This window comes from Delphinus delphis, chromosome 20, assembly GCF_949987515.2.
Source record: "Delphinus delphis chromosome 20, mDelDel1.2, whole genome shotgun sequence".
NCBI classification, from domain to species: Eukaryota; Metazoa; Chordata; class Mammalia; order Artiodactyla; family Delphinidae; genus Delphinus; species Delphinus delphis.
This window is the reverse complement of record NC_082702.1, coordinates 57,508,224-57,521,767: the sequence shown is the minus strand read 5'-3', so window position 1 is coordinate 57,521,767 and position 13,544 is coordinate 57,508,224. Positions and strand designations below refer to the sequence as shown.

At 58.2% G+C, this 13,544-nt stretch overlaps 1 protein-coding gene across 1 annotated transcript in view; it reads right to left on the bottom strand.

The window, feature by feature from the left end:
- The window catches only part of JPH3 (junctophilin 3), an 80,570-nt gene that overhangs the window by 35,551 nt on the left and 31,475 nt on the right, over positions 1-13,544 (bottom strand). The window contains exon 2 of the mRNA XM_059998893.1: positions 10,586-11,363. Coding sequence (XP_059854876.1) covers positions 10,586-11,363 — 778 coding nt within the window. The remainder of the gene's footprint in view (positions 1-10,585; positions 11,364-13,544) is intronic.

Genomic DNA, 13,544 nt, shown 5'->3' with positions numbered 1-13,544 from the left:
AAGCTGGATGGTTTGTTTGCCCAGCGCCCCCCATTAGGGACCATCCCTCCCCCACTACACGTCCTGGTGGGGTATCAGGATGTCCATCCTCTGACCGCTGTCACATTGGAGGTGGGCACATGACCCAGCCTGGCCAATCAGGAAATTCCATCCCTTGTGGGTAGTAAGTAGGCAGGTGAGTCCAGCAGAGCCAATCCGAGCCATTCCAGACCATCACTGGATGGACCCTGGGGGAAAACAGTCTCTCTTTCCCGCCGGGATCGAGAACTCTAAGGGTTATGTGAACGCAGACCTGGTGGCCTTTCCCACCACACACGGAAAACCTGCTGGAGAATGAAATTATCACACAGGGGAAAGCAAAACCAAGAGAGACAGAGCCCTGACCTTATCTGAACTCCTGAATCCAGCTCTGCCTGAAGCCAACACAGGAAATGGGAGCCAATACGGTCCCTTTCTTTCTTTTTTTTTTAATACAAATTTTATCCATCTATTTATTTATTTATTTATTTTTGGCTGCATTGGGTCTTTGTTGCTGCACGTGGGCTTTCTCTAGTTGTGGCCAGCGGGGGCTATTCTTTGTTGCAGTGCATGGGCTTCTCACTGCAGTGGCTTCTCTTGTGTGGAGCACGGGCTCTAGGCGCGCGGGCTTCAGTAGTTGTGGTGCACGGGCTCAGCAGTTGTGGCCCACGGGCTCTAGAGTACAGGCTCAGTAGTTGTGGCGCACGGGCTTAGTTGCTCCACGGCGTGTGGGATCTTTCCGGTTCAGGGCTCGAACCCATGTCCACTGCATTGGCAGGCGGATTCTTAACCACTGCGCCACCAGGGAAGTCCCCTACAGTCCCCTTCTGCTTCAGCTAATTTGAGCTACGATTCTATTGCTTGCAGCAGAGTCCTGATTAATAGGGCCAAGTCACGTTTTACACAGACTTTAGGTTTTGAGAAAACCTCAAGTGGTCAAGATGACTATTCAAAATCCCCTAAAATATATACATTTAGGAGCTCCATTATGCAAAACGCATAGGTCTTTTCACAATGGAAACTAAGTTCAGAGAGGTGCTTACGCGTGAGATGTTCCCATTTCCGATCTTGTTCTGTTCCTCCCTCCGTTTCTCCCTCCTGACTCACTGCCGTTACGATCAAATCCGTAACTTCCATGCTCACGTGGTATGACTTTTCCGGGTACCAGACAGGCTGGGAGAAGATGACCCCCCACCTGGCAGAGCCCACTAATAGGTCTTGGGAGAGGCAAAGGGAGGCCGGGACAGAGTCTGAGGTGGCGGCGGGGATGGGGGAAGCTGACAGCAGACAAAGCCTGAAGCTCCTGCTGGAGCAGAGGCTGGGCACTGTGCAAACAGCCTGGTCGGCAAACAGCGACCAAAGAAACCCCCTTCCATTCCGCCAAACCATCTGCAAAGTCCACACACACACACACACACACACACACACACACACACACACACACACACACACCCCTTAGATGAGGATACGGTAGCCTCTCACGGAAGATGTTCATGGTTAGAAAAAGTTGGGGAAGCACAAGCAGTGCCTCTGAGCTTGGGACACACGACCCAGGAGCACATAAGACCCTGAGACCCAAAGACACAACTACTGGCGGCGGGGGAGGGGCTACCCAGGAGAGTAGTAAGTTCTGCTCCAAGCCTTCTAGAGGGCAGGCCTGGCGCCACAGGCAGGAGGTCAAGGTGAAGCAGGAGGAAGAAAGGCATCCATGACCACGGGAGCAGCGGCCGTGGTGCAGCTGTGCAGAGCGCAGACCCCCAAGTTCACATCCACTTGCAACCTCAGACTGTGACCTTATTTGCAATGGGGTCTTGGTGGATGTAATTAGGATAAGGTCACACTGGATGAAGGTGTCCCTAAATCCAGTGACGTGTCTTTATAAGAAGGAAGGACAGACACAGAGGCAGGGATTGGAGGGATGCAGACACCAGCCAAGGACACCTGGAGCCCCCAGGAGCTGGAAGAGGCAGGAAGGACCCTCCCCTAGAGCCTCCAGAGGGATTGCAACCCTACAACACCCTGACTTTGGACTTCCGGCTCCAGGACTGGGAGAGAACATTTCTGTGGTTTTAGGCCACCCAGTTTGAGGCGCTTTGATACAGCAGCCCCAGGTCACTCATATAAAGGACCGGGAGTGTTTCCAAAAAGGACCAATAGGTCCAGTGTGGCCCAGAGCTCATGGTGTGTGCAGACAGGCACAGTGAAGACACTCCTTTCTTCCCTCCAGAACCACCCACTGAAGGCTGTAGAGCCAGTGACGCCAAACATCGCTGTTTAACAACCCCGCCCCCCCAAAGTAGGTGGCTTAAAATAATCACTTATTCTTGCTCGTGCATCAGGTCTTCCCAAGTGTCCCTCACCCCCAGGGATGGGGGCTCCCAGGGCGTGTTGTCATGGCGATGGCAGAATTACAAGGCGGGTGAGCAGAAACACACCGAGCGTCCCAGGGCCTCAGCCTGGGATGGACCCTCCGTCACTCCAGGCCGGTCCCACGGACCAAACAAAGCCCGTGGCCGAGCCTCCAGTGGGGAGGGACCACAGTCACATGGCCAAGGGCATGGGGAATGCGGAACAAACATGTAACCCACCACAGGCTGGACTGAACTTCCATCTGATGAAACGCCTCAGTTTAAACTCAAATTAGGGGCTTCCCTGGTGGTCCAGTGGTAAAGAATCCTCCTTCCAATGCAGGGGACGCAGGTTCGATCCCTGGTCAGGGAACTAAGACCTCACATGCCGCGGGACAGCTAGAGCCCGAGTGCCACCAGCTACAGAGCCCACGCGTTCTGGAGCCCGCACGCCACAACTACAGAGCTCACACGCCCTGGAGCCCACGCACCGCAGCTAGAAAAGAGAAAACCTGCGCACCACAACTAGAGAGAAGCCCGCATGCCACAAAGAAAGATCCTGCGTGCCTCAATGAAGATCCCGCGTGCCGCAACTAAGACCCGACGTAGCCAAAAAAAAAAGAAAAAAACCTCAAATTAAACTCCTCAGATCTGACCAGTGTGGATATGGCAGTCCCCGCGCCTAGGGAGCCCCTTCACTCAGGTGGGGAGACTGAGGCTCCACGGCGGCCCAGGAGTCAAGGGCAGGGGAGTCTTCCCTATATCCCCCACCCCCGCCTGCTCTGACAAAGGCAGCCTGGTGTCCCGTCTTTCCTGGTGATGTGTCACTCTTCACAATGACCCTGCCAGGCACACGCTCTCTTCAACCCATTTTACAGAGTTGAAAGTGAAGGCCCAGGGAGTTTATGCACCTTGCCTGAGGCCACAGCACTACTAACAGTGGAATCGTTTACCATTTCCCTCCAAGACGGGAAAGAAACCGGCTCCAGCTGTAACAGGAGGGTTTGGGTTTAGATTTAGAGGAAAAAATCCCTACTGTCACCAAGACCATTTGGGAACCCCTTTCTCCAGGGCCGTGTGAGAGACAACAGCTTCTCTTGTGAAGGGGTGAGTTCAGTGGAAGGTAGGTTCAACTGCCCCAGAACCCCAGGCCAGGGCCAGGGCATCTCACCCCATGTGCCCTTCTGATGCCAGGTGGGAAAGCTGCCTGCAGGTGAGTAAGAGGCCCCGTGCGTCCTGTCTGACAAGTGGCACAGAGCAAGGCGGGCAACGATCCTAATCCCATCTGACAGCCCGAATCCCCAAGCCCACGCGTGCTGACCGGAGGTGACAGAGGTGTGGGCAGAAGCTGGCACCCCAAGACGACACCTGCCAGGCCCCGGGAAGCACCTTACAGACGCGAGACACAGGCCCAAGGCCAAGGGTTCCTGGATCTCCGGGACAGAGCCCAAGCTTGGGGCACACGTGGCCCCAGAGGCAGCAGCCTCTCACCCCCAGGGAGCCCTCGGGCTGGTCCCCAATGCAGGCATTTCTCAGGACCTAGCACCCCACTCCCCCAGTCTCTCCTGTTCCTTTTTTTTTTAATGTTGGGAGGGCAGAGCCGGAACAGATGGCTGTCGCCCACCAGAAGGCCTGTCCTGGCACATGGCCGGCCCTCCCCCGGAGGCAGGAAGCCGCAGAGAGCCCAAATCTGCAGGACCTGGAAGCACGGCTGCAGAGCAGGCCACCTGGTGGGAGCGAGAAGGGGACAGGCATGCCCGCTCCAGAAGGGGGACACCGGGGATATACCCCACCCTCGGCCACAGCCGGGAGCCTATGGGTTTCCTACGGAGCTGTGGCAATTCACCACATACGCAGTGGCTTAGGGCACCGTGCATTTATTCCCTTATAGATCTGGGGGTCAGAAGTCCAAAACGAGCCTGTCTTATGGGCCGAAATCAAGGTGTCGCAGGGCTGGTTCCCTCTGGAGGCTCCAGAGGAGAATCTGTTTCCTGGCCTCTTCCAGAGTCTGGAGGCGCCTGTATCCCTTGGCTCGTGGCCACATCACCGTAACCTCCACTTCCATCATCACAGCTCTGGCTCTGACCTCCTGCCACCCGCTACTAAGGACCCCTGTGACGATACTGGGCCCCCACCCAGGTAATCCTGCAGAATCTCTTCATCTCAAGATCCCAATGTAACCGTATCTGCCAAGTCCCCTTTGCCACAGACGATCACACACCCACAGGTTCCAGGAATTATCATCATGGGGATGCTTTGGGGAGCTGTTATCGGCCTACTGCAGGGAGAAACCCCTCGATGACAGAGCGGTCACTCAAGGCCACCCCCCCTCCCCCTCCTGGAGCCTTCCCACCCAGCCAAGGTAAACTGCTGCAGCCTTTGGCCAGGCTACGTGGCAGCAGCTTCTACAATCTTTAAACGCACACGTCACTCAGCCATGCCTGCTCTGTGGCATCATGGTGAGAAAGACCCCTGCCAGCAGCTCGGGGGGTGCGGCGCGGAGGACAGGGGCCAGTCTCTGCAGCCTTGTGTGTAAGACTGAGAGATGGGACGCATCCGAAACATTTGTTGGCAGAATAAGTTGGACCGCTGTGGTACCTCCACACCATGGAATATGATGCAGCTGCTAAGGAAACATACCTGACATGGAAAGCGGTCCCGGATAAAAGTGAGGGGAAAAGAAAAACAAGCTATAAAACAAGTCGAGTACAATTCCATCACCGTAACCGGGAATCATGTAGGTGTGACACACTTACCTGTACACGTGTTGAAAAAACCGTGATTCCCCCTAAGGAGATGGACAGCCCACGGTGGGACACGGTTACTTGATACCGGTCTGCCTTGTTGCGTTAACATTTTTTACAGGGATATATGACTCTTAACGTTTTAACAAGGAATGATAGGTACATATTTTAAAACAATAATACACCACTACCCGCCCCCCACTTTCAGATCCTCCAATATTTTGTTTCCTTTAAGATGGAAAGATGCCCCAGTTAGAGAGCCCCAGGCAATCTCCGGGCAATAATCCACCCTCCGGGTCTGGGAGACCCCACAGGGGTCTTGTGCGCTGTCCCCCTGCACCCAGGGCTCTGGGGACAGCCTGGTGGAGATCCATAACTCAGGGGCAGAGACGCCACAGCAGAAAGCTTAAAGGGAACAGGTCGCCCTGAGGCCCAGACAGGTGCCAGCGCAGGGCCGGGCACAAAATAAGCGACTGTGCACAGCAACGTTACAATAAGAAAAAGAATGACATCGTTTTTATTTCTTTATTTTAAAAACCAAGACAAGACCTTCTTGAAGTCAGCAGAATATCTGCTAATATAAATGTTAAACTTGTGGACTAAGTTCCCTAAATGGCTGGAACCACGTCTTACTTATCTTTGTATTCAATGCTTCAGGTAGTTCCTGACATTCAATACAGTTATGTGGAATAATTGGGGGAAAAAAAAGAAAAAAAAGCGACTGGGGATTTGGAAGCCCTTCCCCGTGTAGGCCTCACCCGAGGTTTCATACGCCAAACCCTGCCTGGCCCAGGGGCAGGGCTGTATCTGGACAGCACTTTAAGGAAGCCAGCCAGCACCCCCCTATTCACAGTTAGGGTCCCCAGAATCTAGTGCAGGTCTGAAGGGGCCGAGAACAGGAACAGGGCAGTAGGCAGCGCCCGAGATGTGAGCTCTAGTCCCGCCTGGGCCACTGCCTGGCTCTGAGACCCGGGCGCTGCCTTGCTGGCACGGGGGCCCGGCTCTCAGACACGCTGCCCGCAGGGTCCACTCTCCCACCGTGCTGCCAGGGACGACCTCCGACCTTCAGAAGGGCTGGACTGCCTGGTGTGAGGATTCTGAGCGCAGCCGTCAATTAGCCACGTCTGCCGTGGGTGCGGGAGAGAGGAACGGCTGCCACGTGCCAAGAACTGTCATCTTCCACACCTAAACGTCTGGTCAAGGTCCCTCCCAGCTCCACCCACCGCGATTCTGCTCACTCAGCAAAGCATCACCAGACGGGCGTCAGCTGACGGCCGCCCGCGGGCCTGGGGCCACGACGCCGTCCACTGCCCCGACTGCCCAGCAGCCTCAACGCGCAGAAGCGGGTGCCCCGGCTGCCCCCACCTCCTGCCCCCGTACCTGGGCCCGTCCAGGGCTGCCCGCCCCTCGGGGAGCAAGAGATCCTGGAGCAGCACGGCCGCCCTGCCTGCAGCTGCTCCCCACTCAGCCCCAAGCACAGAGGTCACTCCCGGGAAGCAGAGGTGGCTCCCAGCTCCAGGCTGCGGGTGTAGCACCAGAGGGCACCAGGCCAAGAGGCGGGGTGGGGTGGGGGGGTACACGAGCATCTGTTCCACCATCCAGCCCCTGCCCCTCTGAAAGGGCACGTTAGGGCGCGGACCTGGTACTTGCAGGGTGTCCAGGTGGGGCGGCGAGTTGTCACATAATCCCCACAACGCAGGACCCTGGGGCGGTGGATTTCTCTCTCCTCCCCTCCGTGGAGCCAGGGGACCCGCGAGGGGCAGCAGCGCGCCCGGATCAGGACTGGCCCGTGTTTGCGGGAGGGCGGGCCGGGCCCCGAGACAGACTAAACCCACAGGAACTCGCAGTTCTCTCCCGTGAACTTTACCAGCAGACGCTGCCTTGCTGGACCCCGGGGTGGGGGGCGGGGTTGCCTCGCACCCTGGAGAACCTGCGGGCACCGAGAAGCAAGAAGGGACCCTCAGCCCTCTCGGGAGCCTGGCCTGGTGGTCCCCTGCCCCACCGTGGCCAGGGCCACACGTCCAGGACCCAGAACCAAAGGAGGTGGCCGGGGCCCCCGAGAACGTGAGGGGGTGGGGCCTGAGCAGTTATTCACTCATTCATTCAAAACGAGCTCCTGCGCAGACACGACGCTGAGAAGTCACAGCTGGGGCACGGCAGGGCCTCTGATGCCGTCTGCCTCGCCCAGACCGACCTGCCTGGCACACCTTCCCCTCAGCCCCGGCTCCCACTTTGACCCTGACGGGGCAGGGACCTCCTCCACCTCCCGCCTTTGATCACAGGCATGTCTGCGCACGTCTCCTCTTCCCTGGGGCCTCCTGGGAGATACAAGAGCGGCAGGCCTGCCCGACCAGCATCCCGGGAGCTCCTCAGGAATGCAGGTTCTCAGGCCCCACCCAGATCTGCTGAGGCAGAAGCTCTGGGGGTGGGGCCTGGCCATCTGCATGTTATACACCTCCTGAGGGTGCCAAGGGCACCTGAGAATCACCTGGAGAGCTTTCGAAGGGCTCTGAAGCCCAGGTGGCAGCCCCAGCAAGGAGCTCAGCATCTCTGGGGTGGGCCGCCTGTGCGTCTGTCCCCAGGTGATCCCAGCGCACACCGGGGGCAGGGATGCTGGAAACCATGCTGGGAACCCATCTCAGTGGCGGGGCCAGGGCCCAGCCCTTAGAAGCTACAGGTGCGGTCCGCCCTGAAACGGACGTAACGGGACCCCCTCTCAGACCCCGAGCTCCGTGCCACCGCCGTTTCCCAGGAAAGCCTGCGCCCCTGTCCTCACTGCAGGCGCCCTCCAGGGAAGGTCCCAGGCATCACGACGAGGACACACCAAACCGTTTCTCACTGACGCGGCTTAGCGACCGAGCCCGGCTGGGGCCCGAGGACGCAGCTCCCCACGCCTGGCCGGAACCTGGCTGTGACAGTGACCGCAGCCCGCCCGGGCCCAGCCGCCCCACAGCCCCAGGCGGCTGCCGTGGCCACTGTCACACTGCGGTGGCGGGTGGGCCCCGACCCGCCCGCATCCGCTGGCTTCACTCTCCAGGACAGCCGCCACTGGTCCTTCTCCTCCTTTTCTCTCTTTCTTTTTTTTCAAATCTAAGCTCATCGAGAAACACGGCAAGTGCAGCTCCCACCACAGCCTGGGACGGGGGCTCGTCCTCAATCCTGTCGTGGTGACCGAGGACGCTGTCCCCTCCCACCTCCGAGGGGTGACCCCGGGCACCACAGAGCCGCAAGGCCGAGCTCACACCATGGGAGTGCATTCACACCCATCTCCCCACAAGGCCTGGGGCGGGAGGGGAGGGGCCAGCCCAGCTCAGGGGACGCCTGGGAGGGTGACAGCGGCGCACGCCAGGCCCCACACGCGCTGAGGGCACTGCATGTCGCTCCATCCCATCCTTCCGCAAGGAACCTGTGGCCCAGAGAGAGCGAGCACCTCCCCCGGGCTGCTCAGCAGTGATGGGCCCAGGCTGGACGTCTCAGAGAGCCAGCACCCGATACACGGAGCCGTTGTCAGGGAAGTTCCCAGGCCTCTGCGGCAGGCGGGCAGCCGCCCCTCTCATCTCACAGGTGAGAGGTGGGAAGCCTGTCCCAGGTGGGGCTCCTTAGGGAGCTGGCTCTGAGCTCCACCCACACCACCACCACCTCCACGGACTCCTTCATGAAGACCAGCCCCCCGCAGTTTCCGTGGGAGGTGTCAGAAAACACCTCCCACAGACGTGTGCTCTGTCCCCAGTCTCAAGAAATTCGCCTGGGTGTCGGACTTTAAAGTCAGTTCCGGGGAGCACTGTCCATGAAATCCTAGTTCTGCCTCACAGGCACCTCAATGTCTGACGACACTGTCCCCCTGCCCTGGAAAGTGCCTTGGGTCCACTGAGATCAATGAGGCAACCAAACAGGAAGATGACAAACAGATGAACTACTGGAAGGAAGGAAATACGCCAAGCGCCAGCTGGAGTCTCCGGGTGACGCGTGAGACCCGCCCTGCGGCTGCGGCTCCCTGCCTTTTCCACACCGAGCAAGTGTTACATGTATAATGGAAAAAGTAACTACGGAACCAAATTTGATCTTAAAATACCAGATGAGCGGTCATAAATGCTGCTTCTGTTCATGCGGCCTGAACACTTCTGGGGGAGTAGGAAGGGGTGAACAGAGCGGTGCGGGACCCCGACATTCAAGGTAGTAATTCCATCTCCCCTTCAGCTTCTTGGAATGGGTTTCATTTCCAAGCCCTCAGAGGGGAGCCGCAGATAGTCTGCCAACAACCGACAGCCACCTTTTCTGTTCTTTCAGTGTGGGTCAAAGGTCACTGGAGACCAGAACCGAACGAGCTCAAGTTCTATTAGTGACAAGGCTGGGAAGGCCTGAACTGTAACTGAGCTGGGCGTCTCCCTGGAATAACTCCAGGCCTGCCCCTTGCCGGGAATACAGAATCATCCAGAAAGACTCGGCGTCTGTCCTCCTGAACACCTCCTGCCCGGGCAGCCTAAGGCATTTAGAGCAACACCAGATCCCCGTCCCAGGCCCCACGACTCTCAGCGCGGACCCGAGGGCCTTACCTGGACCCAGGAAAGGGGACGGCGGTGGGAAGCTCTCGATGAACTCAAGTTAGGAACTGTTTCCTTAGAACCCAGGAGCATGGCCACCTGGGGGCCTTGGCTTGCAATAGGGCAGCTTCCTTCAAGCTGTGGCTGGAGGTTCCCGCTGCCCACAGCCGAGGGGGGCAGACCCAGGCTCACACACTCACCTCTGTGCTTCCCAGGGGGACCCAGGGCCCCTTCTTCCAGCTCTGAAGCCCCCACCCCTGTACCAACACCAAAGACACCTCAACATCCAACACGGAGCCAATGGTCAGCTCCGGAGCCACTGCTTAGGGCCTGGTGGCCCCGCTGAACCCTAAATGCAGTAAGTCCTGCATCCCATTCAGAACAGCTATTGGCCTACAGCGCCAAGCCTCAAGTGAGCCCCAGGCCCGTGCCCACAGCCGGTCTGTCCAGCTGGTGCCGAATCCAGGGCCCATGGGGAATCGGGGAATCTGGGCCTCGGGCTGGGGTGGCCAGGACAGCTGCCACCCTGCTCCCACGTCCCTGCAGCAGTGGGCACTCCGTGCCCACCTGGGAGTGCGGCCGCGGAGGCAGCACATGTTTCTCTCAGCCCGCAGCCGTCCTATGCATGTTACCAAGCAGAACGGCCACCATCTTTATCCATCAATGTTTTACATTGAACACCAGCATATAGAACAAGTAAAAGAGAGGAAGGGAGGTCTGCTCCCTTTGAGGGGAGGCTGTAAGACCCAGAACCCCCTCAGATCAACCATTTCCTTGCTGCACCTCTGGGACCCTCTGAGGAACCCCAGGGCTCCGCAGGGCACAGTTTGAGAAACACCAGTGTAGCCCTCAACCCGGGCAGCACAACCAAGCAAAGCAGGCCCCGTGACGCAGAACCGCCCCGCGCCGCCCCGCGCCGCCCCCGCCCTCCTACCTGGAGGCCGCGATCTCCGCCTTCTGCTTGGCGATGGTGGCCGCCCGCGCGGCCGCCTCCACGGCCCGGTCCACCTTCTCGCGGATCTTGCTGGCACGCAGCGGGATGAGGTTCTTCCGCTTGCCGCTCACGAGGATGTTCTGCTTGTACTTGCCCTCCTCCTTGGTGCCGTCGGGGAAGGTCATGCAGCCGTAGCCGTGCCGCCGGTTGCCAGCCCACTCGCCCTCGTACTTGAGCCCGTCCGAGCGCTGGCTCACGCCGAAGCCCGAGCGCTTGTCGCTCTTCCACTCGCCCACGTAGGTCTCGGTGGTGGTGGCGTCGGTGTCGTCCTCGATGGCCGACAGCTCGGCCTCGCCCTCGCCCAGGCTGATGGTGGAGTGGATGTCGCTGGCCGTGGAGCTGACGGTGCTCATGCCGGCCTCGCTGCGGAAGGAGCTCTGCTTGCTGCGCTGGCTGGCCAGGCTGCTCTTGGACTCCGACTTGCGTAGCTTCAGCCCGCTCAGCAGCGAGCGCCGGAACAGCCCCTTCTTCTTGCTCTTGAGGATCTCAGAGTCGCTGTGCACCACGAGCACGAAGCCCCCCCGGGACACGGCTGGGCTACTGGCCACAGCGGGGCAGGCGTCGGGGTGCAGCGCGGCGCCGTTGGTGTGCTCGCTGCGCAGGGAGTTGATGGAGGTCCTCAGGGGCGAGCGGATGACTGCTGCCATGCCGTAGGGGACGCTCTGCCGCACGCCATAGCCCTGACGCATGCCGCCGACCCACTGGCCCTGGTAGGTCCCTGCGGAGACACAGGAGAGGGTGAGCTTGAGTGCGGGAGGGCAACGCAGCTGCCACGGTCTGCCCTGTCTTGGGGCAACTCGGCGAGGTTTACATCGAGGTAGACCATCAGACCACAGGTGATTTTATGATTCCTGCCACTGATAGTGTTTTTAAAGACCCTTCCCTCCTGCTTCCCACGGTTGGATTTTGTTCTCTCTCTCTTAGAGGTCGCGGACGGCGATGGGAGGAGTAAGAGGCTGAGGCAGTCAGGAGTGACCTGCAGGGCTCCCCAGGCCACGCGGGCAGAAGGCCCAACCTGGGAAGACACGCAGCGGGGGTGGAAGAGAAGAAGGAAGAAACACATCCTGGGTGAGCAGCTCCAAACAGGGCTCATGGGGCCCATAAGGGGCAGCTACAAGGACACAGATCCAGGCTACAAATTGGCTACTGATGAGGCTGCCTTGGAAGATAGTGAGATCCCCATTGCTGGAGGCATCCAAGAAGAGTTGGGAAGACCACTCAACAGGACACCTAAAGGCATGAAAACTGGCAGGCCTGGTATCTCCAAAAGAATCAACATTGCACACCCATGTGCACAGCAGCATTATTCACAATAGCCAAAGACAATGTGGTCCATCCAAACAATGAAACATCATTCAGCCTTCAAAAGGACGGGCAGTTCCGCTATTTGCTACAATGTGGACGAACCTTCAGGACACTCTGCTAGGTGAAATAAACCAGGCACAAAAGGACACACACTATTTGATTTCACTTACATGAGACACCTAGGAGTCAAACTCAGAGACACTGAAAGTAGATGGTGGGGATGGGGCGGGGGGCGGGGAGCAGGGAATTATTGCTTAATGGGTACGGAGTTTCTGTCTGCAGTGACGCGAAAGTCTTGAAAATAGATAGAGGTGATGGCTGTACGACATTCTGAGCATGACTAATGCCACTGAACTGTGCACCGAAAAATGGTTCAAGTGGCAAGTTTTATGTTATCTATGTATCTTTTTTAAAAAAATAAAATTTATTTATTTTATTTTATTTTTGGCTGCATTGGGTCTTCGTTGCTGCACGCGGGCTTTCTCTAGTTGTGGCGAGCGGGGGTTACTCTTCGTTGCGGTGCGAGGGCTTCTCACTCCGGTGGCTTCTCTTGCTGCGGAGCACGGGCTCTAGGCGCACGGGCTTCGGTAGCTGTGCCACGCGGGCTCAGTAGTTGTGGCGCACGGGCTTAGCTGCTCCGCGGCATGTGGGATCCTCCCAGACCAGGGCTCGAACCCGTGTCCCCTGCGTTGGCAGGCGGATGCTTAACCACTGCGCCAGTGGGAAGCCCAGCTATCTATGTATTTTACATAATAAAATAAACTCAGCAGCACTGGGCCCATATTCTTGCTCTACTTATAGGCTGTGTGACTCCCATGGGATGGGTCTATATCTCTCCTGCCATAGGTAGTTATGCAAATTAAATGACACTCCACAGGGTGCGGCTCCCCACCCTCTTCCCTCCTCCCCCCCCCCACCCCTCACCCCAACCTACACCTTTCCTTTTCTCAGGTTGCAGCTGCCCACGCTGGGGCAGAGACCCAGGGCTTGCACCTGGGGTTGTGAGAAGGAACCTAGACTAGCCTCTTGGTCCTGGACGGCCCCTCCCCTGCCTGGGGTGGGTGGCCTGCGGGAAGCTGGCCCTTTAAGGCCAGACCCGTCTGCCTGGACAGTGGTCTCCCTGTGGCCAGTGCAAGTTGGGCGTAGGCTGCTGTTGCAGGGACCTCTCACCCCCGGCTTACTGCCACTCCCACTTGTGGGTTGGCGACAGGGCTGTCAGATAAAACACAGGACGCCCAGTTCAATCTGAATTTCACATGAACAAGTAATTTTTAGAGACATATTACATGGGACATACTTATACTAGAAATGATCTGACTGACGATCTGAAATTCAAGTTTAACTGGTGTCCCTTGTTTATTTGCTGAATGAATCCAGATGCCCCAGCTGGGACCTCCCAAGATGTCACCCTGGGTTTCACTGGTGCCCCCCCGACCAAAGCTGAGGCTGCTCCTGCATGAAGAGACCCAGTCCACCCCCCTGCCAGCACCCCTGCACCCCTTCAAGGCAGGCTGGGCTTTCAGCTAAGGATGCACAGGAGCTCCACAGACAGCCTTGTGGAGGCCGTGGATATGGGGGCACGGGGAGGAGTCAG